Source organism: Nicotiana attenuata, unplaced genomic scaffold (genome assembly GCF_001879085.1).
Source record: "Nicotiana attenuata strain UT unplaced genomic scaffold, NIATTr2, whole genome shotgun sequence".
Taxonomy (NCBI): domain Eukaryota; kingdom Viridiplantae; phylum Streptophyta; class Magnoliopsida; order Solanales; family Solanaceae; genus Nicotiana; species Nicotiana attenuata.
In genome coordinates, this window is record NW_017671304.1 from 96,933 (window position 1) to 124,366 (window position 27,434).

Below are 27,434 nucleotides of genomic sequence, written 5' to 3' on the forward strand. Positions count from 1 at the left end.
TTTGGGATGATTTGGTGAAGTTTTGAGGTGGTTTGAATTGAAAATTCGAAGTAAAAACTGAACATGAAAAAAAATGATATGTGTATCACACTGACTATCATTTGTTTATCATACTTGTATCAATTGTGTATCACATGTATATCCATGTATACCTGTGTGTGAGATACACGCGTGATACACGTTTGATACATGTGTCGCGGAAGAATTTTTTGAAATCGATTTAATTACGAATTTTGATACAAAACCAGTCCAGTTCACCTCCAATCTTCCTCAAATTTTGTATATTGGCCTTATCTATATGTTTTCAATGAATTTCAACTATACCCATTGAAAAAGTTCCTTTTTTGCTTAGATTTTTAGAATATTGTATATTTTTTTTTTTGTATTTCATCACCTTATTTGCCATCTCATCCATAAAATTTCTTTTCCGTCTTGCATCTAATGTTGCTAATCGCTTAAAAATATGGAAGGAGGTTTTTGTATGTGACTTTTTGAGAGAAAGAATCTTATTTATTTGGTTTTTTAATTTTTATATGTGATTGGCTAGTTTTGGTAAGTCTATGACTAATGGCTAGAGGTTGGTAAGTTGAGACTTATTTGGGACATTTGTGTAAGTTTTCCAACAATGAATTATCTTCAAAGAGACAACTTGAAATCAAGATGTCAGAATTTAAACTACGGTGGGATATAATTACCAATTCACGCGTTGTTAAGTACGCACGATTTTTTATAAGGGTGTCAATATTTAAAGACGTGATCAAATAAATAAATAATTATTATAAAATTATCTTAGGGTTGAAGAGGCCAGCAAATTTAGTTGTTCATTGCTTCGCAAGAGAATCCAGAAATTATGTTAGTCCTTTCTATTGGAATATGCCCCTAGTTTTGTGTAAACTTGTCGCTTGCTAGATTCAGCCTAATAAAAATCTTTATTTGAGTTAATGAAAAAAACAAACAATGTCATTATTTATTTTTCTTATTATTTATATATACATGTTAAATAAAAAAATTCATCCAAACGGTGCCATAAAGTATAGGTCATGAACGTAATAACTACACCTAGCCTATTTTACATCATAAAGTATAACAATTGGCACACAAAACGACTAAGTAAGTTTATTATATTAAGATTATGGGCATAAATGTTTTGACTCATTCATAAAGTTTTTGACCTTGCTGCTTGAACTTGGTGTTAGGTCGTTTAATTGAACATATTTTTAAGGTTGGAAGGATTCCTTTGAGTAGTACAATAAATATTCTTTAGATTTATATAATCCATTGACATTAGTGAATTAATTGCAAATTAAGTTGCAACATTTGTAAAACAGACTGCTGGTGTCAACGTCATGAATTCGTTATGAATTAATTACTCAAGGATGTCAAAAAGATACCCCTTCGTTAGAAATTTACACTATACAGTAAGGTAATTCTTTTTTTTTTTTATGTATATACTAGACATGACACCCCTTGACTTTTTGGGTTACATAATTAAAAAGGTTTTGGTGGAATAACCCATCTAAGTGGGTTTCATGTATTTATATTACATTCACTATAATGTTACAATACAAAGAATAAAAATGCAATAAATACAAAGATACAAATATGACAATACAATCAATCAAAGGTAATTATAGTAAATGCTAATAATCATCTAAATAAATGCTAATCTTCTAATAAATGTAGAATATTCCCTAACACCCTCTCTCAATCTGAGTGGGAGGATCGAATGTTCAGGTTGTTAACCAAATCAGTGAATCTGGTTGAAGGTAATGACTTAGTAAATATATTTGCAAGTTTCTGGGACGATGAAACATGATGAACTAGAAGATTTCCCAAGGCAACTTTCTCACGAACAAAATGGTAATGTATTGAAACATGCTTCGTTCGAGAATGCAACACTGGATTTTCAGAATAAGAATCACGGTCGTGGATTTGGCCAAAATAATTATCATACAAATTTTGGTAATTCTTCTCGTTCTTTCCTTGTTGCTCAAAGCATCCTTGGCCCTCCACCTACTCCAAATACTACTAAATCGATGACACAATGTCAGATTTCTTTTCACTACAATCATACAGCTTTGGAATGTCGCAATCGCTTCAACCATTCATTGGTCCCACATAATTCTTCCAAAGGTTGGTCAGTAATGAGCCTAGAAGAAGTACCCACAACAATTTGGTATCCTGATATAGGCGCCTCCTCACACATAACTGGTAACTCAAATGTCATCTCTGATCCCATTCCATATTAGGGTAATGCGCAAGTCATGGTTGGCAATGGTAGCCTACTTCCTATCTCTCATGTTGGTCATAGTATTCTTCCTACTTCTAAACAACCTTTGCTTCTTAAAAATATTCTTCTTGTTCCTCAACCTAAGAAAAATTTATTATCTATTCGTCGTCTTTGTGTCGACAATAAGTGTTCCGCTAAATTCATTGACTCTTGAATTCTATAATATGATATCAAATATTTTTAATTCATCAATTTCATATTTTCAATATGATGGGGGTATAGAATATAATAATACTCAATTTAAGTATTTTTTTCGTGACAAGGGTATTATTCACCAATTTTCTTGCCCATATACTCCCTAACAAAATGGCCATGCTGAACGTAAACATTGACACCTCAATGATGTCATTCGTTGCTTACTTTTTCAAGCTAATGTCCAAGCAATGTTTTTGCCTGAAGCTCTACTTTATGCTACTTATATTGTTAACAGGCTTCCACGCCAAAATTTAAATTTTTTCTCACCATTTAAATATTTATTCCAAAAAGAGCCAGATTTATCCCTTGTAAAAATATTTGGGTGTCTTTGTTATCCACATACTGCCTTTGATCCTGGTTCTCCTTGCTTATTTTTGGAGATTTCTTCGGATCACAAGGGATACAGGTGCCTTGATCCTTCCACTAACAAAGTACTAATTTCTAGGCATGTAAAATTTGTGGAAGATATATTTCCTTAATCTTCTATGTTTCCAGATTCTAATTCTACTAAATTTCCTAGCAACTCTGATTTTTTCCACACATCAACCTCACCTACATTATCTCCTAATATTTCTCCTCCACCTGCCCATGTATTTCTCCCCACAAATTATGGGATTTAAATGCCTCCGCCCAATTCTCATGCTAACACACTTCGTAATTCTCATGAATCTTCTAATTCAGCTCCATCTAATTATTCCTCTACTTCCTCTTCATCTCATAATTATTCTAGTTCCTCTTCTTCTAATAATTCTCCTAATAATACTCCTAATTCATCTTCACCTGATAATTCTCCTAATTCATCAGCACCTAATAATTATCCTAATTCATCTCCCTCAAGTAACTCTCCAAATTTATCTCCTTCAAATAACTCACCTTAATCAAACGCTTCTTCTCAAGTGGCCGCTGTTCAACACTCTAAAATTCATGGGATGACAACTCGCTCTATGACGGGTTCTTTGAAGCCAAAAGTATTACCTTCTTTACTTGCTGCCTCCTCCCACGTTTTAAGTGAGCCATCTTGTTACTCTGAAGCTGCAAAAGATCCATCTTGGAGAGATTCCATGAGCGTTGAATATAATGCTCTCATTTTGAAGACTTGGACACTAGTTCCTGCTTCTCCTCATTACAATTTGATTGGAAATAAATGGGTATTTAAGATCAAAAGAAAAGATGATGGACAAATTGAGTGCTGCAAGGGTGGGTGAAGAAGGTGCCATGATAAAAAGGAAAGAGGATCGTTGCTCCGATACCAAATTGAAAATGTTTTGGTGGAATAAACCATCTAAGTGGGTTTCATGTATTTATATTACATTCACTATAATGTTACAATACAAAGAATGGAAATGCAATAAATACAAAGATACAAATATGACAATACAATCAATCAAAGGTAATTATAGTAAATTCTAATTATCATGTATATAAATGCTAATCTTCTAAATAAATATAGAATATTCCCTAACTTACATCTTTATTGTCACGATCCAAGTTCTCCCTCTGTGAACCATCGTGACGGCACCTAATCTCTATGACTAGTAAGCCTAATATTTGCGGAAAAAAAATAAAAACATAATAACAACTAACAGGAAAATTTTAAATAAGCAATAAGATGCCGCTCGACATATACAATAATCACTCTCAAAATATACACAACTATCCCAAGAAATGGAACACCGTGAGTCACAAACTACAGAACGAAAATAGTATCTCTATACGCCAGAGTCTAACAAAAAGGAAATACAGGAAGTGTTTGACATGGGGAAGAGTAGAAAGGGACTCCGATGTCTGCGGACACGACAGATATACCTTGAAGTTTCCAAAGCTATCTCGACTCACTGATAATGCAGCTCATAAGAAGTACCTGGATCTGCACACAAAAAACATGTGCAGGGAAGGGCATGAGTACACCACAACGGTACCCAGTAAGTGCCAAGCCTAACTTCGATTGAGTAGTGACGAGGTCAGGTCAGGTCCTTACTGGTATATATAAAATAAAAACAAGATAGAATGAAATAGCGTAGTAAAATAAAGACTGAAATTTAACAAGAATGAAATCATAGAAGACAACAGCTCAGTACACAGAGATAACAACAGGTGATCTCTCGAGATACCGTCTCGTTGTCCCAAATGTAAATGTGCAAGGGGGATCTCCCGGAATACCGTTCTGCAGTCCCAAGGTAAATATCCAGTACAAGGGGATCTCCCGGAATACCGTTCTGTAGTCCTAAGGTAAATATCCAGTACAAGGGGATCTCCCGGAATACCGTTCCGCAGGCCCAAAGTAAATATGCAGTACATGGGATCTCCCGGAATATCGTTCCGTAGTCCCAAAGTAAATATGCAGCTCAAACAACGGAAATAACAGCTATAGCAAGAAAGCCTATAGTTTAGACTAAGTTCAAGTCAAGGAAAAACAGGAAAATTCACTAAGCATGATGCACAGAGTTCAGATAAATAATTAAAGCAAGTAGACATGCTATTCTAAGCTAACAGGATACTACACATGTTGATATAACTCAAATAAGAAGGAAACCATGTTATTACTTAGCAGAAATCGAGTTTTTACAACAATTAGCCTGTGTACATACTCGTCACCTCACGTACACGACGCTCACATATCAAGCAGTACCAAATCCTAAGGGGAGTTCCCCCACACAGGTTAGGCAATCCACTTACCTCAAACCAAGCTCAAATCAATCCGTAATAATGCTCTTCCCACGAATATCCGACTCCGAATTGCCCAAATCTAGCCATTACATAACATAAATATAACTACAAGGAACTAATCTAGCTAAGAAATCAATGCTAAAGCAAGAAATTGAAAAAATCGCCGAAAAAGCCTCCCCGGGCCTACGTCTCGCAATCGGGTAAAAGTCACAATATATGAACACCCATTCACTCACGAGTTCACTCGTACCAAAATTACTCAAATCCGATAGCAAAATATCGACCAAAACACCAAAATTCGGCCTAAGAACTTTCCTCAAATTTTTCCAATTTTCCACCCCAAATCACTAATTTAATGATGAAATTAAAGACAAAATCATGGGAATTAACCAAAACTAGGTAAGAATCACTTACCCCAAACACCCACATGAAATCCCTCCAAAAAGTCGCCTAATTCCGAGCTCTCAAGTCCAAATGGTGAAAAATGACATAAGCCCTCGATTTTGAACTTTTAAATCTGCCCAGGTGTTCCCTTCTTCGCGAACGCGAAAAGGCCCTCGCGCACGAAGCACAAATTTGCTTGGCCCAGAAATCCTTCGGCGCGAACGCGATGACCATGTCGCGAACGCGAAGACCGGTCAACCCAGCCCTATGCGAACGCGGAACCATCCTCGCGAACGCGTAGGCAAAAGGCTTGGGGACCGAGCTACTCCACATTCCTCTAGACGAACGCGTTCCACTCCTCGCGTTCACGATGCTTCCACTGACCATACCTTCGCGAACGTGGGCTCCTCTTCGAAAACGCAAAGAACAAACTTGAGCTGGCCTCCCAGATGCCTTACGCGAACGCGAGGCCTCTCTCGCGATCGCCATGAAGAAAAAGTCTGCAACAAACACCAGAAAATCTGCCAACTCCCAAATTCCAAAGATGATCCGTTGACCACCCAAAATCAACCCGAGGCCCCTGGGACCTCAACCAAACTTACCAAAAAGTCCTAAAACACAATACGAACTTAGTCGAGCCCTCAAATCACATCAACAACGCTAAAATCACGAATCACCCTCCAATTCAAACTTAAAGAACTTGAAACTTCAAATTTCCACAACCGATGCCGAAACCTATCAAATCACGTCCGGATGACCTCAAATTTTGCACACAAGTCATATTCAATATTACGGACGCTCTCCAAATTCCGAAATCGGAATTCGACCCCGATATCAAAAAGTCCACTACTAGTCAAAATCTTCAAAAAATCGACTTTTGCCATTTCAAGACAAAATAAGCTAGAGACCTCCAAAATACAATCCGGACAAGCCCCTAAGCCCAAAATCGCCCAACGGAGCTAACGGAATCGACGGAACTCCATTCCGGAGTCGTCTTCACACAATTCCGACTACGGTCCAAATCCTAAGACTTAAGAAGTGTCGCAAAACACTCCAAAAACCATAACGAATCCTCCCGGCAAGTCACAATAGTAGAAACAGATACAGGGGAAGCAGTTAATAGGGAATCAAGGCTAAAACTCTCAAAACGACCGGCAGGATCGTTATATTTATATTTTGATCCCCTTAGTAAAAAATTTGGCTTCTGCTAATAATAATGTAACACTCTCACGTAATACTAACAAATTAGTAAACCATATTGTCATCGTTGCCATGAAACAGCCAGCTTTTCCATCTTATCCTTCTATATAGACAAGTAGTTATGAAGCCTATCATTCTTGATCTGCAATTCTTGTTATGCTTCTATTGTTTTATCTTATCTTTTTATAAGTTTCAAGTAGGTTTCCATCTAAATTTTCCACGTACCATACATGTTTGTCTGACTCAACAGTTTTGCGATCTATCTCTACTCAATGAGTTGTCTACCAATAATTACAGTTTTGTTTTTCAGTTTATTGGGTCTTCAACAAGAATCTCCCCTTGAACTAAGTTGTAGGTGGCTCATTATCACAATTTACGGGTTTTTTTTCGAGATTTATTGCGTGTTACCCATATCGTCTGAATATTTATGATAACCGAAGTCCGTAACTAGCTTCTTTTTGTGTGCGCGTCTTCAAGCTCATTAGGGTAAGTAATCGAGCCCCGCACCATCACTTAGCCATCACCATACTCGACTCGTCGAACCTGGGTTCTGATACCATTTGGGTTAAGCCAGCCAAAAAATACTCTTAACAAGGTGAAATTCAAAAACAGCCAAAACTACAAGTGGTAATTGAAAAATAGCCACAGTTTCAAAAGTAATCGAAATTTAGCTACTTTTCATGTAAAGATAAATCTGAACGAAAACACTGTTCAAAATCCGAAAAATATTCCAGCATAATATACTGGATTCGAACTTTTTACATGTGAACTTCCAGCATAATATACTGGAGCTCCAGCATAATATGTTGGAAGTTCATACACATGTGCTCCAATCTCCAGTATATTAGGCTAGAACTTTCCGTGTGCTATGTTCCTGCATAATATGCTGGAAGTTCATACACATGTGCACCAATCTCCAGTATATTATGTTGGAACTTTCCGTGTTGCAGCAAAATAATGGCTGTTTCAATGACTTTACAAGCGTTGGCTATTTTTCATTTACCAGTCCGAAAACTAGCTAGCCCGTGCTATTTTCACCTCTTAACATGGTCTGATAGTGTCCGCTTTGAGTCATGCCCGCATGGTTTTCCTCAAAAGGCATCACACCATTAAGAAATCCACTCGTGAAGCCAGGAATTTTCCCTAGAGTGTTCAAAATTGGAAAAAGTAAAAAGAATTCCCCATAAGAGATGTCCAATATATGTTATATACCTCTAAAACTTAATATTTTGTCTTAGGACAATTTAGCTGTATATTTCAAATCTGACAATTTAGCTATATATTTCAAATCTTTTCAATTATCAACGTGATACTTTATTTTCGTACACCTAATAAATTTTAGGTTTGAGGCAGGGAGAGATATCAGGTAGAGATGATGATTAGGTTAGCAGGTTCTGTTTACAACATCTGTTTATAGTTGATAAGTATTATCTAACTCATTAAAACAAATGCGTACAATATAAGAACGCGGCGACTTGACAACTACACTAATCATTTTATTATAACATATTTTGTTTTACACAGTTGTTTTTTTATTGTTTTAGGTGAAACAAGATTATATGGATCATTTCCAAGTCAATGCTCATAAGCTATACATCGGATTAATTTCTTTAATGATGATTGTATTGTTGTGGACTTTCATAAGTTTAGTGATAAACAAGGTTTCAGGGTATGAGCATTTTCTACCATAATTTACTCTATTCGTTTAAATTTATATTATACTATTTAAATTTGATTCGTTTGACGCTGATATATCTCTATAAAACTTTCAAGAATTTAAATCTATTAAATATTCAAGTATTATAAGACAAAATAATTGCCAATTCAAATCTTTTAAAGGCATATAAAAAAATTGCGGCGATAGAAAAACTTGTTTGACTCTCGAAAATACAGCCATATAACGAAGAAAGTAGAATATATTAGTCCAGTGGTGTACTTTCTAAACTAGGTTTTCAATCAACTGGGTCTTTAACTTGTAAAACACCATCGTCAGGTATTGCGATGGGATGAATATAATTACTTCATCTTTAATCAGAAGTTTTGAGTTCGAGTCTTACCTAATTGGGTATTACCTGCGCGTATTTGAAATGATCAGGACTCCAGCAGCGATTTCCGAACACCAGGTGAGAAACAAAAAAATCAGTGAACCCCATCAACTATTCCTCTTGCAAACTAAATTATTGTACTACTTTTTTGTATGTAATAATACTAATAACATAATTGGTGGAAGTACCTTTTGTGTCCTACTATATATGTCCCCTAAATTATTGTACTTGTTTTTTGTTTCAATGATGCTGAAGGTGACACTTGGATGCGGCGAGCAGCAAGCGCAAATGGGCTTCCTCATCTGCCAGCTTTCAGTTGAAGATTTGTCACATTATATTCTGCTGTCCAAATTTCATATTTAGCCACATGAATTCATCTTCTAATTTTTATAGATAGTACCCATTACTCATTTGAACATGTCATTCATGTAGCTCCACATGTTTATTTATGATCAAGTATTATACTTTTATGTAAAACTGAGTCAAAGTTACCCTCATACGATCTAAAATTGAAAATTTGTGCCATTCATTGAACTTTTGCAATATTTGTTTCCCAAACTTGGAGCAAAAGTAAGTTATTTTCGTGTGATCTATCGGTCCCAGGTTCGAGCCGTAGAAGCAGCCACTAATGATTGCACTAGGATAAGTTGTCGACATCACGTCTCTTGGGATTGCAGCCCTTCTTCGGACCCTATATGAACGCGAAATACCTTGTACAATCAGCTGCCCTTTATTGAACTTTTGTAATATCAAATTAAGGCTCGGAATTAGGAAAATGTCTTGTTTCATCCCTTGACCCCTAATGAAGCATGATGGTAATTCTAAATCATAATAAAAAGGGATTATTTAATTTAAATTTTTGTTTTTGAAGGACTTGGACACGTGTAGTTAATCCATTTCATGTTGGAACTCTAATAATGATAAAGACAAATACGAAATGATTTACTAACGTTAAAAGTATGAATGGGTCATAAATTTAATACATGATAAATTTGCTTAACATGAAATAGTATATGGACATGCAATTTGGACCTTTCTCCTATCTTGTATCTTGTAAAATAGAATTAAAATGCTTAAAACAACTAGTCATTGTACAAACTAAATTTTGCCAATTTGGTAACCATCAATTGTGCGAGAATTATTCTAGTTTTTGTTTCACACAAATATAATGTTTTTATGAGTCGTGTGGATCAATAAACTGACCTCAAATTACGTCATTGAATCATATTCCATTATTTGGGAAGAAAGAAAAAACTAGATATCATCGCACATGCAATATCTAAACCTTCTATAGTTATTGGTATTATATTTGAAGTACTTTTCTTTTGTATTTGTAATTAATTTAACATCTATCCTAGGGGAAGTAAGGTAAGAAGTCCCTTTATATGATCCCTTTATTTCTACATCTTATTCAATATTTGAACATTAAGTCAAGTTTAACGGATAATTTAAATTTGGAGTTTTGGGGGAGAAGGGCACCAGTACCACTGTTAAGTCTGCTATTTAAAATATATCTGTAATTTATAAACTATTTACAGATTAGTCAATTCGTCCAAACTTCACGACTAAGTATCTTGAATTTTTATATCCTCAATTTTTGAGCTATTAATTTGGAATTCAGGACTTAGTGTCCTAATTTTTGATTTGCTAATTTGAAATTCAGGAGTAAGTGTCCTGAATTTCTAAACTGTTAATTTAAATACAGGACATGAGATTAGAATCTCTGGACACAATTTTCACACTTTAGGACACAATGTCATGAATTTTGAATCTTGAGGTTTAAACTTCAGGAGCCGATGTCTTGAAGTTTGAGCAAATTGGCTAATCTTTAAATATATTGTAAATTGTGAATATATTTTAAATAGCATGCTTAAAAGTGGCTACCTGGTGACATTTCCACGAGTTTTGGGAGTTAAAGTTACAGGTTCGGACGAACCCAGTAACTTTTGCTTAGATTCTATAGTTATATTAGAAATTTTATTAAATACGCGTAAATATTCAATTGGGAACACAATAACTATAGCGACTCAATGAGTTATGGATTAGGCGTCGAGTTCAAAGCACATAAATTTTAAATTCTGGCTCAGAGTCTTCGACTATGATTAAGTATGAAAGAAATTAGCAATTGGAGTTTTGACTGTTCAACGAGAAACAGGTTGGCCTGATGTGATCTTAAATAGCAGATCTACATCTGAAAATACAAATAAACAAAAAATATTTGTATGATTAAAAAAACAGAAATTAAGAATAGAAGACGAAGCTGCAGCAACTAGCAATAAACAATTCTGGTGTTCTTATATAGGAACTAGTTAACAAGTTGTTACGTTGGTGGAAATTACCGAGAAAGTTCTTTTTATAATTAATTAAATTTCTTTTTCACATGTGTTTATTAATACGGCAAGAGAATTTTAATAATTTCTACTTACTACTAAGGTTTTTCAAACACCCATGACCTCTTCTTTGACCAAAAATGGCGTGCTTATAAAAAGTACAAAAAAATAAAAAGGAAATGTGATCTTAAATTATTGTAAATTTTAATCCCCAATTACCATTATATATAAATGCACTAGCTAATCCCGAAGATTTACATACGCACACAAGTGGTTTAATATATGATTCTTACATAAACTTTTAGGGGTGGAATATTAATCTCAGTATTAAATTTGAAATTAACATTTAGTCTTTGTTTGATTATTGGTATTAATTAATATCGAAATAAATTTTAAATCGTACTTTTGGTATTGTTTATTTTTTATAAAAGATGTGCACTACTTATAATCCTACTAATAGATTCTCGACTATAATTAATCCTGAAATAACTTTGTTTAGAACTAAACGACCCCTTAGGGATTGAATCAATTTATCGTGATACATTACTCACGATACATAAAGTACACACATAATTCTGCTCTAACATACCAAATTAAGCCTATTACAATGGTGACTGTTTACCTCGTAAATACGAGTAACAATTAAATTTGATTTATGGTTTTAAAGATACGTAATTTAGTTCAATACTAATTAATAACCAAGTAAGCTGAAGTATAAATGAAAGGAACAAATAAAACCAAACCAGAATGTAGGCCAGTCTCGACCTCGAGATGGATCAAGAACAATAAAGCAAGAATAATAAAGCTAAAGGACAATTCTGATGAGCAATGAGCGAGAAAGTAAGAGAGTATATTTTTTGCCAATGATTGATAATATATACAAATGATTGGGGACCCCCTTAATATAATAGAGGAACCCTAAATAAGGCACATTTCTATTTACAGTAAAGAATCTTATTGGGACAGTTGTCTAACCGCTTAGTACGGATTCGTACAAATCTATTCCGAAATTTACGCCATGATCTTGGGGACATGGCTGGAATCTTGCTCATTCTGTTACAAATCCGTAACGGCATCATCTCGGGGTTAGCATACTCGGCTTCGATACTCATTGCGCATTTTGATCCTCGACCCTTGCACTTTATCTTCGAACTCGAGTCTGGTCCATCGAGCGCGAACTCGATCTTACCTGAACTCGGGCTTTAGGCGACCCCTCAAGCCCAGAAAATTAGGCATACCTGATTTCGACCGTATATAGTGACTTAATCAATTCGTAAAAGACGAAATTATATCAAGAGACAAGACAATGAATTATGAAAAGGATAGATCTTGGCATCTTCTGTAATATTTATACCTAACTTTATCTTTATTGATTCATCAATCTAATCTTGAATGACTAGGAACAAATAATTGAACACTCAAAATGTCAATAACACCCCTATCTTACCATTCTAGATTTCTGTTTTTCCATCGGCAAATTCGTCCACATATTTGAAAGCAAAATCCATTGGCAAGACGCCGCATATGGTGTAAAGATTCCCACATCAATCATCAATTAAAAACTTATATTCTTTTTGTTTCAATTTATATAGCATAGTTTAAAGGGCAAAGGGCCAAATACACCTATGTACTGTAACAAAAAGTTTAAATATGCCCTTTATTATGTTTTGGGTCCAAATATACCCCTGTCGTAATACTATTGGTTCAAATATATCCTTCTTCTGTTAAGTTTGTCCAAGGTGGACATCCAATCCTACGTGACACTAACATTTGATGAGGTGGATGCCACATGGTATGCCACCTCAGCGCGCCTAATCCATATATAAAAGACTAAAATTTGAAATACAATATTTTTCATGGTAACGGCAATTGTGGCAATAGTGGCGGGGGGGGGGGGGGGGTGCAGAAAATTTTAGCGGCGAAAAAAATAGAAGGGAGGGGTATAATGGATTAGGGGCACTAAGGTGGCGAGCCATGTGGCATCCACCTCATCAAATGCTAGTGCCATGTAGGATTCGATGTCCATTTTGAACAAACTTAACGAAAATGGGGTATATCTGAACCAATAGTATAACGATAGGGATATATTTGGACTCAAAGTATAACGAGGGGTACATTTAAACCTTTTCTGATAGTACAAGGATATATTTGGCTCTTTTCCGTAGTTTAAATGTGTATGAAGTTAAAGAAAAAAGAAGAATTCTTAATCTTGTAGTCTTAAATATATTATAGTATTTGCGAGATCATAAATTTGAAATTTATAGTGTTGAACATGCTATAATAGTTGTGTGATTATAAGAATTTATCACCAAGAATAAAATAAAAAATTTAAATGAAATTGCTGTTAGTAGACTGTATTTGTAAAATAATTCTGGAGATATAAATGAATATAAACAGAAATGAACATAAACAGAAATGACATAAAACCAATTCGAGCCCACTGAATTCACAGTGTTTCCTTAAGGAATTTAATCCCCTCCTAGTATCCAAGGTTATGGATTATTTCCTCCCAGGATAGAACGAATTACACACTGGTGTAGTGGTACTTCAAACCCCAGCGTTTTAGCGAACACAAAGTTCTGTAGCAAATCACACTTACTTTTTGCTTTGTTTGATGCTAAAAGTATGCAGAAGAAGGAGAAGAAACTCAGAAAATCGTAGTGAAATTCTGAGCAGAATAGTGTTGTATTTATAGCCAAAGTTGGGCTGAAATCTGAAAAGGTGCAACTCTTCAGAATGGCTGTTTATGCAAAACGCCCACAACATAAATGCCATTACATAAATGGCCATTTACTCAACAATAAAGAGGGAAAATTGAAGAGGGCAGTTACTTTTCTGTTACCAAAACAGAAAAATGGATTGGATTTAATATTAATATTTTGTTATTAACACAAATATTTAATAACATTTCTGTTAATATTTTACTATTAACAAATAAATTTGGTCCAAAAAGTTAATCAATCAATCGATCATTTGACCAAATCCAAATCCAAATCCGAATCCGAATCCGAAGCCGAATCCGAAGCCGAAGCCGTAGCCGTAGCCGTAGCCGAAGCCGAAGCCGAAGCCGAGCCGCGCGAGCGACGACGACGACGGCGCGAGGCTTGCCTTCTTCTCAACTCTTTAAGAGCTAGAAGAAGAGCAATTGCTTATATACCTATAAAAAACCTTTTCCTCTTCCAATATGGGACAATGCCCATTTGCCAAGGGGGGGAACTTAAAATTTCACTCAAAAAATTTTATTTCCCTCCATTTCCCATCCACCCTCTTTTAAGTATTTAATATATTAATTAAATACATCCAAAACCCAACAATCCCCCACATGAATGGGGAATGGCTATATCACGGAAGTATGCATGAAAAACTGTGTGATTCGCAAGTAAGGATTAATTGCATCTGGATAAGTAGGTTTCCCTTTGAACTTTCCGTAGTGAACTTATGTCGGATATACTCGATCAATCGGTAGATTTGATATCTTTGAACCGTCGAACTTTAGTGTATACCTAGACAACCACAAGTCACACAACCAACCCTTAACCGTCTTTGGTTCTCATTGTTGTGTTCGTTTCAGCCATGAACACCGCCTGGTTTCATAAGTGCGTAGAGAACTGGCCTTACAATGTTCTCCTTGAAGCGGCTAACACTTCACACTTATATAGGTGATTCCTAAACGTGTCATCCCGTAGATACACTATTTGATATACCCCGTATCAAATTTAGAAATCATTAAAAAGCCTTAATGCTTTATCCTTGGTACTGAACATTGTCTCATCACGAGAATGGACCAAAAGTTTAGTTGACAATGTTGAACCGTCATAAATGACTTTGTTTGATCTCCTTGAACCTAGATCTTGGGATCTCCAGTCTTCTAGGTAGAGTTACCGCCACTATGACTTGTTCTCGGCCACAGTCCCATTCCCCTTCTCAACTACCTCTCTAGTTAGGCCTTTTGTAAGTGGATCCGACACATTATCACTTGACTTTACATAGTCAATCGTGATAATTCCTCTAGAGAGTAATTGTCTAACGGTTTTATGTCTTCATCGTATATGGCGAGACTTACCGTTATACATAACGCTCCCAGCCCTTCCAATTGCCGCTTGACTATCACAATGTATGCATATTGGTGCCAACGGTTTGGGCCAAAATGGAATATCTTCCAAGAAATTCCGGAGCCATTCAGCTTCTTCACCGGCTTTATCCAAGGCTATGAACTCAGCCTCCATTGTAGATCGAGCAATACAAGTTTGTTTGGATGACTTCCAAGATACCGCTCCTCCACCAATAGTGAATACATATCCACTTGTGGACTTGGAATCAGTTGATCCAGTGATCCAATTTGTATCACAGTATCCCTCAATGACCGCAGGATATTTATTGTAGTGCAAAGCAAAGTCCTGGGTATGTACTAAATACCCCAAAACTCGTTTCATGGCCATCCAATGAGATTGGCCTAGATTGCTCGTATATCGACTCAATTTACTTATAGCACAAGCTATATCTGGTCGTGTACAATTCATGATGACATTAAGCAACCCAACACACGAGCATAATCCAATTGTGATATGCTCTGGCCTTTGTTCTTTGCTAATGCAAGATTCACATCAATTGGAGTCTTTGCAACTTTAAAGCCCAAGTGCTTGAATATTTCAAGTACTGTCTTAATATAATGAGATTGTGACAATGCTAGACCTTGAGAAGTCTTATGGATCTTAATTCCCAGAATTAAATCAGCAACTCCCAAGTCTTTCATATCAAACTTGCTAGTTAGCATACTCTTAGTAGTATTTATGTTAGCAATGTCATTACTCATTATGAGCATATCATCCACATATAAGCAAACAATGGCTATGTGATTTGGAACATTTTTAATGTACACACATTTATCATATTCATTTATCTTAAATTTATTTGACAACATTGTTTGGTCAAATTTAGCATGCCATTGTTTGGGTGCCTGTTTTAATCCGTAAAGGGACTTAACAAGTCTACAGACCTTCTTTTCTTTACCTGGAACCACAAACCCTTCAGGTTGTTCCATGTAGATTTCTTCCTCCAACTCTCCATTTAAGAAGGCCGTCTTAACATCCATTTGATGAATTTCAAGACCATAAACTGCAGCTAACGCTACTAACGTTCGTATGGATGTAATTCTTGTAACTGGAGAGTATGTATCAAAATAGTCAAGACCTTCTCGTTGTCTATACCCTTTGACCACAAGTCTTGCCTTATACTTGTCAATAGTGCCATCATCTTTCATTTTCCTCTTAAAGATCCATTTAGAACCCAACGGTTTATTTCCAGGAGGAAGATCAACCAATTCTCATGTATGGTTGTTCAGTATGGATTCTATTTCACTATTGACTGCCTCTTTCCATAACAATGATTCCGAAGAAGACATAGCTTCTTTAAATGTTTGAGGCTCATTTTCCAATAAGAAAGTCACAAAATCTGGTCCAAATGAAGTAGACGTTCTTTGACGTTTACTACGTCTTGGATCCTCCTAGTTAAGTGTACTTTCTTTTCTTTCTTCCCTAGGTCGTTTAGATCCTTCACCAATCGACTCACATTCCTTTTTATACGGATATATATTTTCAAAGAACTCAGCATTATCTGATTCTATAACCGTATTATTATGAATGTCGGGATTTTCTGATTTATGAACCAGAAATCGATATGCTTTACTATTAGTCGCATATCCTATGAAAACACAATCAACGGTTTTCGGTCCTATTTTTACCCTTTTGGGCTTAGGAACTTGCACTTTTGCCAAACACCCCCACACTTTAAAATAATTCAAGTTGGGCTTCCTTCCTTTCCATTTTTCATATGGAATGGATTGTGTTTTGCTATGGGGTACTCGATTTAGTATTCGGCTAGCCGTAAGAATGGCTTCCCCCCACAAGTTCTGTGGCAAACCAGAACTTATCAATAATGCGTTCATCATCTCCTTTAATGAACGATTCTTTCTTTCTACAATCCCATTGGATTGGGGCCTGTAAGGGGCCGTTGTTTGATGAATAATTCCATATTCTAAACATATTTGTTCAAAAGGAGATTCATATTCACCACCCCTATCACTTCTTATCATTTTGATTTTCTTATTAAGTTGCGTTTCAACTTCATTTTTGTATTGCTTGAATGCGTCTATTGCTTCATCTTTACTATTAAGTAAGTAAACATAGCAATATCGAGTACTATCGTCAATAAAAGTTATGAAATACTTTTTTCCACCGCGAGATGGTATTGACTTCATGTCACAAATATCTGTGTGAATTAAGTCTAAAGGATTTGAATTCCTTTCAACCGACTTATAAGGATGTTTAACATATTGAGATTCCACACATACTTGACATTTTGATTTGTCACATTCAAACTTGGGCAATACTTCCAAATTAATCATTTTCCGGAAGGTTTTATAATTGACATGACCCAAACGTATATGCCATAATTCATTTGACTCAAGTAAGTAAGACGAAGCTGAAATTTTATTATTATTTTCAACAACCATTACATTCAGCTTGAAAAGGCCCTCAGTGAGGTAACCTTTTCCTACAAACATTTCATTCTTACTTATTACAACCTTATCGGAAACAAAAACACATTTAAAACCATTCTTAACAAGAAGTCCAGTAGAGACTAAATTTTTCCTTATCTCGGGAACATGAAGGACGTTGTTCAAAGTCACCACTTTGCCGGAAGTCATTTTGAGAAATATCTTCCCACATCCTTCAATCTTCGCCTTTGAAGCATTTCCCATAGAAATCGTCTCATCGGGTCCAACAGGAGCATAAGAAGCAAAAGCTTCTCTAACAGCACAAACATGGCGAGTGGCTCCAGAATCAATCCACCACTCTTTAGGATTGCCCACCAAGTTGCATTCGGAAAGCATGGCACATAAATCATCAACATCATCATGCTTTTCAACCATGTTTGCTTGACCCTTCTTCTTGTCTTTCTTCGGAGCACGACACTTCCATAGATTTGTGTCCAGTTTTTTTCATAGTTGTAGCATTTTCCACTGAACCGCTTCTTGCTTTGGGTTGTATTTCGGTCCAGAAGCCTTCTTCCTCTTTTTATTCTCTTCAACAATATTTGCTCCCATTATTGTTGAGTTTTCCACGGCCTCTCTTTTCAGCCAGCTTTGTTGTCCTCTTCGATTCTCAACCGCAAATGAGATCTTCAAGGACATCTCCTTGCGCTTGTGTGTTTCAAGTAGTTTTTGAAGTCCTTCCACAAAGGAGGTAACTTCTCAATCATGCTGCTACTTGAAATGCTTCATTGATAAACAAGCCTTCAATGAAATTTTCTATTAGTAAAAATACTAAGATTACTACTTTCAACATCAATATTAATTTGAGTTATACCTTCAGCAAGGAGATCATGAATAATCACTTGCAATTCCTGGACTTGGGTAATAACAGACTTGCTATCTACCATTTTGTAGTCCAAAACTTTGCAGCAACAAACTTTTTCAACCCGGCATCTTCGGTTTTGTATTTTCTTTTCAAGCGCAGTCCACAGTTCCTTTGACGTTTTCCACGCCACTGTAGAGTTATACAAAGCATCCTCCAGCCCGCTTAGAATATAATTCTTGCACAAAAAATCTGAATGCTTCCACGCCTCAATCACGAGAAAGCGTTCAGTTTCTGGAGTTTCATCGGACAGCACAGGAACATCTTCCTTGATGAACTTCTGGAGACTTAGAGTAGTCAAATAGAAGAACATCTTTTGCTGCCAGCGCTTGAAATCAATCCCGGAAAATTTTCCGGGTTTCTCCGCCGGTGCCAATGCTGCCGGTGTCGTTCGGCTTGTTGAGGCATTGGCAGTCACCATTGGAACAGCTTGGTTCTCATTTTCATTAGTCATTTCTGTAAAAGAATGACACAAACGTTAAAATCACGTAGATTTTAATAGAGTACAAAACCACAAAGGTTTTACTCTTCTAGAAACAGTAAGTACAAATACAGAAAATAAATTAAATTCCTTAAGCTTGTTAGTAGACTGTTTTTGTAAAATAATTCTGGAGATATAAATGAATATAAACAGAAATGAACATAAACAGAAATGACATAAAACCAATTCGAGCCCACTGAATTCACAGTGTTTCCTTAAGGAATTTAATCCCCTCCTAGTACCCAAGGTTATGGATTATTTCCTCCCAGGATAGAACGAATTACACACTGGTGTAGTGGTACTTCAAACCCCAGCGTTTCAGCAAACACAAAGTTCTGTAGCAAATCACACTTACTTTTTGCTTTGTTTGATGCTAAAAGTATGCAGAAGAAGGAGAAGAAACTCAGAAAATCGTAGTGAAATTCTGAGCAGAATAGTGTTGTATTTATAGCCAAAGTTGGGCTGAAATCTGAAGAGGTGCAACTCTTCAGAATGGCTGTTTATGCAAAACGCCCACAGCATAAATGCCATTACATAAATGGCCATTTACTCAACAATAAAGAGGGAAAATAAAGAGGGAAAATTGAAGAGGGTAGTTACTTTTCTGTTACCAAAACAGAAAAACGGATTGGATTTAATATTAATATTTTGTTATTAACACAAATATTTAATAACATTTCTGTTAATATTTTACTATTAACAAATAAATTTGGTCCAAAAAGTTAATCAATCAATCATTTGACCAAATCCGAAGCCGAAGCCGAAGCCGAAGCCGAAGCCGAGTGACGACGACGGCGCGAGGCTTGCCTTCTTCTCAACTCTTTAAGAGCTAGAAGAAGAGCAATTGCTTATATACCCATAAAAAACCTCTTCCTCTTCCAATATGGGACAATGCCCATTTGCCAAGGGGGGAACTTAAAATTTCACTCAAAAAATTTCATTTCCCTCCATTTCCCATCCACCCTCTTTTAAGTATTTAATATATTAATTAAATACATCCAAAACCCAACAATTGCTTAGGTTGCTAACAATAAAATCTAATCTTGAATACTTTACAAATAATGGAACGCTCAAAATGTCAATAATGTCCATCTTACCATTCTAGATTGCTCATTTATACATAGGCAATTTCGTCTACATATTCAAAAGCATAAACCATTGGCAGAATGCCGCATTTGGTGTAAAGATTCCCACATCAATCATCTAAACCCCACTAAAAACCTTTTTTAATCTCTTTTTGGGTCAGGGGTGGATGCAACTTATTAGTATCGGGTTTATATAAATTTTTTTACTGCGCAGATTAAAAATTTATATATAAAATTTATTAAATAGTAGATATGACCATACAATTTAAAAAGGTAATAAATTCAATAAAAATCTTTAAAATTGAACTCATAAAACTTAAATCTTGAATCGGTGCATATTCCACCCACCAATTTGATGTTAGGTGGAAAACACAAGCTGGACCTACTTCATTGGAACGACCCATGTTTTGCCACGTGTAAACCTACCTCGAGTGGGTCACCACTCCATGAGTTAAGAATATGATGTGCGTATTTAATTGTGTTTAAGACAAAGATTGAATTAATAAAGCTTAATGAAGTAAAAATAATCTCTCACACCAACAAATTAATCAGTTATCCTTTTATCCTTTGTCTACCGTTTATTCTATTGATTTAATTTCTTTTTAACAGACTAATTAACTCACTAAGACAAATCTACTATACACTAATAGTAGTTTTTGGTATTCATCTCCTAGACTCACTCGCTCGTCGTTAGAAAAATGTCTCGTTTTACCTCTTTACCCTTAGCGAAATTTCAACTTGAAAATAATTTTAAACGATAGACAATATTGAAGAATTTGACACAGAGTGCATCCATTTCGAGCTAAAATCTCCATTAATAACAAATACTAGACGGTTTGCTAACTGCATGATATGTATGGACCAATATTGAAGCAGCTGGCAAAATTGAGAAATTTCGAATAATTTATTGGTATATTTGGATTGTTTTCCATTAATTGCGTACTAAGCTTCATGAGGCTCCGTTTTGATAAGAAAAGTAACCAAATAATCTCAATTTTACACAAACTCCTACATCTAATTATAATAAATTTGAGTTGATAATCTAAAAGAATAGGAAATACTCGGTTACAATTGATTCATCCACATTACTCGAATATAACATAAATCTAACTTAAAAAATCAGAAAAGACAACACTAGAATATTCGAGTATATAGATAAAAAAATAAAATAGGTGAATTTTTCTAGGAAAGAGATAAAAATAGTAGACATGGACTGACGTGGATCCATGCTGTTTTGGTCCTACCAATTATGACTATCTCTATTCACTTTAACGTGTAATGGTAGGCTCCCCTTGAGTAGTAATTATTTGTCTAAAAGGATAAAATTGTCCACTTTTTCCCCCCAAAAATTTGGTACTATATAAAGCCAGTTCTAGAATTAAATTAGTCACATTACAAAATATTGTAACAAAAGCTTACTAAGCTTCATTTTTTTTATATTCGTAAAGTTATTTAAGAATTAGGGTTATTGTTATGGTTAGGGTAATGGCTAGGAAACCATTGAGTCATCGGATTTTAACGTGTGATATGCCGGAATTAATGGTGTTTTCCGGCGACCCCGCGATAAATATATCCGATACGGTGTTCGGGTTTCTCGACGACGAGTCGCCGGAGAGTATTGGTGTTAATTTTTGTGTTGAAAATGAAGAAGAAGATGATGAAGAGAAAGAAGATTCTGAAAATGTTGAAGATAATCAATTTTGGGAAACTCAACATCAGCTTTTACAAGTATGTTTTCTCCTTTCTTTCTTATTCTTCTTAATTTTTATTTTTATTTTTAATGAATAAGTATATTGTTGAATTGATGAAAGTTTTCTGATTTTAGCAATGATTTTCTGGGAAAATTTTGAAAACTTTTGTTTGTAACATTAGGAGGAGAGAAGGTTTCATCATCATTATAGAATCAAAGAAAGTTCCATTAAATAATTTTTCAAGATTGTATTAGCAAAATTGAACTTTAAAATTAGTGATTAATTCAGGGTCCACTTTAGAATTGATTCTTTTTTCTGATTATAGCTCATTATGTCTTCATTTCCTTGATTTTCTCCTACCCGTTAACTCCAATTTTTAAACGGCAATATTTCCTAATTTTTTCCTTTTTCTTTTATATTAACTTATATACACTGATAATATACTTTTTTTTTATAATATTAACGATAAAGTTGTCTTCATGTGACCTATAGTCACGGGTTCAAGCCGTGAGGCCAGCCACTAATCAATGCTTGTATTTGGGTAGGCTGTCTATATCAGCCCTTCAGTTGCGACCTTTTCCCGGACCCTGCATGAACGCGAGATACATTGTGCACCCGCGGCTGCCCTTTGCCACTATTAGATTATTAAATATCACTACTTATGAACAATTACGTGTAGTGTAAAGAATTTTTTTAAGTTAGTCTAGTTTAGTTCATGCATAATTTAATTAGTGGACATGTAATTTAACTATTTATGCTATTTGAATTGTAGGGTATACTATATCGGACTACTACATTAGAATCACAAATCCGAAGCATTACAAAAGAGACAGTAAAAGAAGCAAAGCTTCAGTCTGAGATTAATGGCATTTGCACTTGCCGGAAAACCGCCGACGACGGCTGCCGGAACTGCCTTATGAAGGAGGTGTGTAGTCGTTTACAAATTGCTGGTTTCAACTCTGCAATTTGCAAGTCTAAGTGGAAGAGCTCTCCAGATATTCCTTCAGGTAATTAATTATTTTTTTTTTTTTTTTTTTTTTTTAACTCTTATTGGAAATAGGGGCGTGAGGCGCTATATATAGTTCTCTTAAGTATTAAGAAATTCATTAAATATGTATAAATAATTTATCCTGAACCCAACTAGCTGTTAAAATCCAAAAACTCAAAATTTGGGATCCGCTTCTGTTTGGTAGATTATTACTTAATTAGTAAAAGACAAATTCTTTTTAATATATAAATGACAACTTTATATCTAGATGAACAACTTCAACACCAACTATTAATCTAGCTTAATATATTTGAATAAATAATTATCTCTGAGAATGACATCCATCTAAAAATCTCAAGTGTATGGCAATGACATAGTCTTGATATTTCTTTTATATATATATAGCTGGAAAATTAGTTGTTTGTGGCTATCCCTCAAGAAGAAATGTATGACAAAGACTTTAAGAAATGATCTCCTTATTTTAAAAAAAAATCAAACAAAATCATATCTTTTTCTTTAGTTACTTGTTTTTTTTATAAAGACATTGTTGTTTTTAATTAGCCACGTAAGTGAAGTATATCATGATTTTTATGCATAGAACTAGTTAAAAGTTCTAAATTTTTTTTTCCACCCTATCACTAGCATTGATATCTAATTAATTGGTGGCAAGTGAAAAACATATAGAATAACATTTAATTAATGCTTTTATTTACCATGTTACAGGTGAACATACATTTATAGATGTGATTGATTCTTCAAATCCTAAAAAGGGAGAAATAAGAGTTATCATCGAGCTAAATTTTCGAGCTGAGTTTGAGATGGCAAGAGCATGTGAAGAATACAACCGATTAGTAAAATGCTTGCCAGAAGTCTTTGTCGGAAAAATTGAGAGATTATTATCGTTGATCAAGATTCTGTGTGCAGCTGCGAAGAAATGCATGAAGGAGAAGAAAATGCACATTGGGCCATGGCGAAAACAAAAATACATGCAAGCTAAGTGGCTTAAAACACGAGAACGTATGGCGGCCAAGCTACCGTCGTCCACAGTCGTCGACGAGTATTTTAGCCGGCCGCCACGGCCGAGGGCATCTATGCTCACAGTCGATTTGCTGGAAAATATTCCGAATTTACATCTCACGGCAGTTGAAGTAGTATGAGTTATGTTAATTGATGTATACAATTGGAAAAAAACATTGTTTACATAAGTGTATTTTTTGTTGTTTTTCTTTAAGCTTTTGGGCTTAATAGCTCGGAGAGTAGAGTTTATAATATAACCTATGAATAGTGATTGCAAGTCTGCGGCTTCGTTTGTGGTTAGATCTTAAATGAATAGTGATTGCAAGTTTAAAAGTGATTGACCTGTGGCTGCTCAGAATCTGTAAAATGAAGAAAAGAAGAGAAAAAATAATAAGCTCCTTTTTGTGCTAGCCGGATGGGACAAAGTGTAAATATTCAAAGGAATTAAAAAGAAAAAATGCACCAGCCGGGAATCGAACCCGGGTCTGTACCGTGGCAGGGTACTATTCTACCACTAGACCACTGGTGCTTGATGTTGTAATTTCTGTTACGATCATGTAATACTGTGTCTCACCAAGATAGTTATCTGAACTGGCTGTTAAAATATTAAGGTTTAAGTTGAGCTGTGAAAATGCCATGATCAATGTGGCAAGTTTGATCAATTTTTTCACCCAAAGTGTGTCATTTATCTGCAATATAGACAAGGTTGAGGCTTTCTCGATCATCTAAAGGGATAATACGTAATTATCTCCCTGGTGTTGAACGATTTTGCCAGATGCATTCTTTATTTTTACGGGATTCCTATAACCCCCTGACTATATTTGAAGTGTAATAAATAACACATTTTAAAGTCAATCCCAGTTTCAAAAAAGAAGTGTAGAACACGCACCAATCTTTACTTGCCACGTGTAGAATCAATTAATTTATTTTTTTCATTTCTCCTTTCTATTTATCTTTCCTTCTTATTTTTTTCATTATCTTTCTTTTCTTTTTCTTTTTCTTTCCGATTTCACTTTCTTTCTTTTTGCTCCTAAATCGATGCAGACACTCACCGGAAAATTGTTGACCGGCGAGAATGGAGACTAGCACCAGATTATTAGTGATGCTTGAATCTGAAATGAAGACAAAAGACTATCCCCTCTCTACCCCCCCCCCCCCCCCATTCCCCAATTAGAGCTCTCCAACAACGGCAGAAGCCATTAAAGTTCGAGACTAATAGCCTGTTTGGCCAAGCTTCTTTTTGGCGAAAAATGCTTTTTTTTTTTGCCAAAAGCACTTTTGGCCAAAAATTGAGGTGTTTGGCCAAGCTTTTGGAAGGAAAAAAAAAGTGCTTTAGAGGAGAAGCAGAAGCAGTTCTTTTAAAGCTTGGCCAAACACTAATTGCTGCTCAGAAGTGCTTTTCAAACTAATTAGTCAAACACAAACTGCTTCTCACCAAAAGTACTTTTGAGAAAAGCACTTCCCAAAATAAGCTGATTTTTGCAGCTTGGCCAAACGGGCTATAAGACTCTTAAACTTCTCTCATCTTAGCCAAACAAGATTCAAACTTTTCTGGCAAGTCACTCAGACTATATTGTATACTTATTCAACATTAGTTTCACGTTGTCTCTCTAACTTCTCTCTTCACTCATTTCTCTCTCCTAGTTAACGGTCAATTTCCGCCGGAAACGGCTAAATCAAGCGGAACTCAGCCATGAGTTCCTTAGCTCCTCCACCAGGAACGAGCCCCCACAAACCCCCAGACCCACCAGACACCACAAAATTCCCATCTCTTATCCCAAACCCTCAAAGAAACCACTCCCAAATCACACATTAGATGAATTTGGGGCAAAATCCCAGCAATGAAGAACAAGCTTCCTACAGAGGAGCCCTAGGGCTAAAGACCCAATCCTCTAATAAGGGCGAAATAAGACTTCAACACAGAAAGCACGAACTCATCAATGGGAAACCAGTAGTCACTTTCACGAAAGAGGAACATGACCTTCTAGCTGAGACATGCAAATGGACTCTCATAGGATATTTCGACAGAAATCGCCCCCAAATCGACAAGATTAGGGCAGATTTCGCCAAATCATGCCGACGAAAGGGCAAGTGAAAATTGGGGCAAAAGATGCTAAGCATGTCTTTATTGATGCTGAGAATGAGGAAGATTACAAATTGATAGCATCATACGACTATGTTCAGCTTAGCGAAGACCACTCCATGAAAATTCAGAGATGGAGCCCCAATTTCAAACCAAACAAGAATACATCTCTGGCTCCAGTCTGGATAAACCTTCCCGATCTTCCATGGCACTACTACGAGTGGGCAACTCTATGTAGGATTGTTGGGCCTGTTGGAACTCCTATTGTCATGGATAAAGCTACTCAGACAAAAACAAGACCAACGACAGCTAAAATGAGAATTGAGATCGATCTTCTGAAACCTCTGATCACGGATGTTCAAGTGACCATTCAGAACCCAGAAGTTATTCTAGAAACATTCAATCAAAATATTGAATATGAAACAATCCCCATTTTTTACTCTCACTGCAGAATTCAAGGCCACACAATTGAGGGCTGTCAAAGGGTCCCCAAAACGGCTCAAGTGGACAATCAACCTAAGGAGAGAAATGATGAAGGAATTGTCACGACCCGGATTTCCCACCCTCGGGGGTCGTGATGGCGCCTACTCGTAGAAGCTAGGCAAGCCACACCATTAGAATCCATAAATGCTTTTGTGTAAAATCCATTTTTTTGCCAATTTAGTTAACAAGAAATAAATAATTAAACAACAGCGGAATTTATAATTTAGCGGAAGACTTAAACGACATAAACCAAAATAATAAGGAAAAATCCACATATGCCTCTACCCAGAACTGGTGTCACAACATTCACGGACTATCTAAGAGTGCCACACACAATGTCTGAAACAAGGAAATGAAATATGTCTGGGATACAAGAGGAAACAGTGCATAAAAATAGGTAGAAGAGATGCCGGGCCTGCGGACGCTTGCAGGACTACCTCGGGATCTCGTGGACTGAAGGCTGGCTCCCGAACTACTGTTGCACACCATATACTGCTCCGGAACCTGGATCTGTGCAAAAGAGCAGAGAGTGTAGTATCAGCACAACCGACCCCATGTGCTGGTAAGTGCCTAGCCTAACCCCGGCGAAGTAGTGACGAGGCTAGGACTAGACCCCAGATAAACCTGTGCAGATATATATAATATATTACAGAAAAATAAACAAGTAATGAGCAGTTAAAAGGGAGGGGGTACATGCCTCGGGGAAACAGTTCAACATAGCAGAAACTAAATGAATATGAAGGAACAGTACGGTATCCAAAACAATATAATAACACTACTGTTGCGGCGCGCAAACTGATCCATATGTATTTATATATAACTGTTGCGGCGTGCAACCCAATCCAATAAATATAATATATCTGTTGCGGCGTGCAACCCGATCCAATATAATATCTGTTGTGGCGTGCAACCCGATCCAATATAATATATGTTGCGGCGTGCAACCCGATCCAATATAATATATGTTGCGGCGTGCAACCCGATCCATATATGTATACATTAATAAAAATGTTGCGGCGCGCAACCCGTTCCAGGTATACAACTTACAGTAATCATAACAAAATTCCGGCAAGGGATTAA

At 35.9% G+C, this 27,434-nt stretch overlaps 1 protein-coding gene and 1 non-coding gene across 2 annotated transcripts; one reads left to right on the top strand and one right to left on the bottom strand.

The window, feature by feature from the left end:
* The first annotated feature begins 21,473 nt into the window (after positions 1 to 21,473).
* Positions 21,474 to 24,198, top strand: LOC109207418. The gene is made up of 3 exons (XM_019370331.1): positions 21,474 to 21,820; positions 22,556 to 22,790; positions 23,495 to 24,198. The coding sequence occupies exons 1-3, from the start codon at positions 21,566 to 21,568 to the stop codon at positions 23,926 to 23,928; spliced, it is 924 nt and encodes a 307-aa protein (XP_019225876.1). The 5' UTR covers positions 21,474 to 21,565; the 3' UTR covers positions 23,929 to 24,198.
* A 48-nt stretch (positions 24,199 to 24,246) lies between these two features.
* On the bottom strand, positions 24,247 to 24,317 carry TRNAG-GCC. The gene has a single exon. It is a non-coding gene; the product is annotated as a tRNA-Gly (tRNA).
* Positions 24,318 to 27,434: the final 3,117 nt, after the last annotated feature.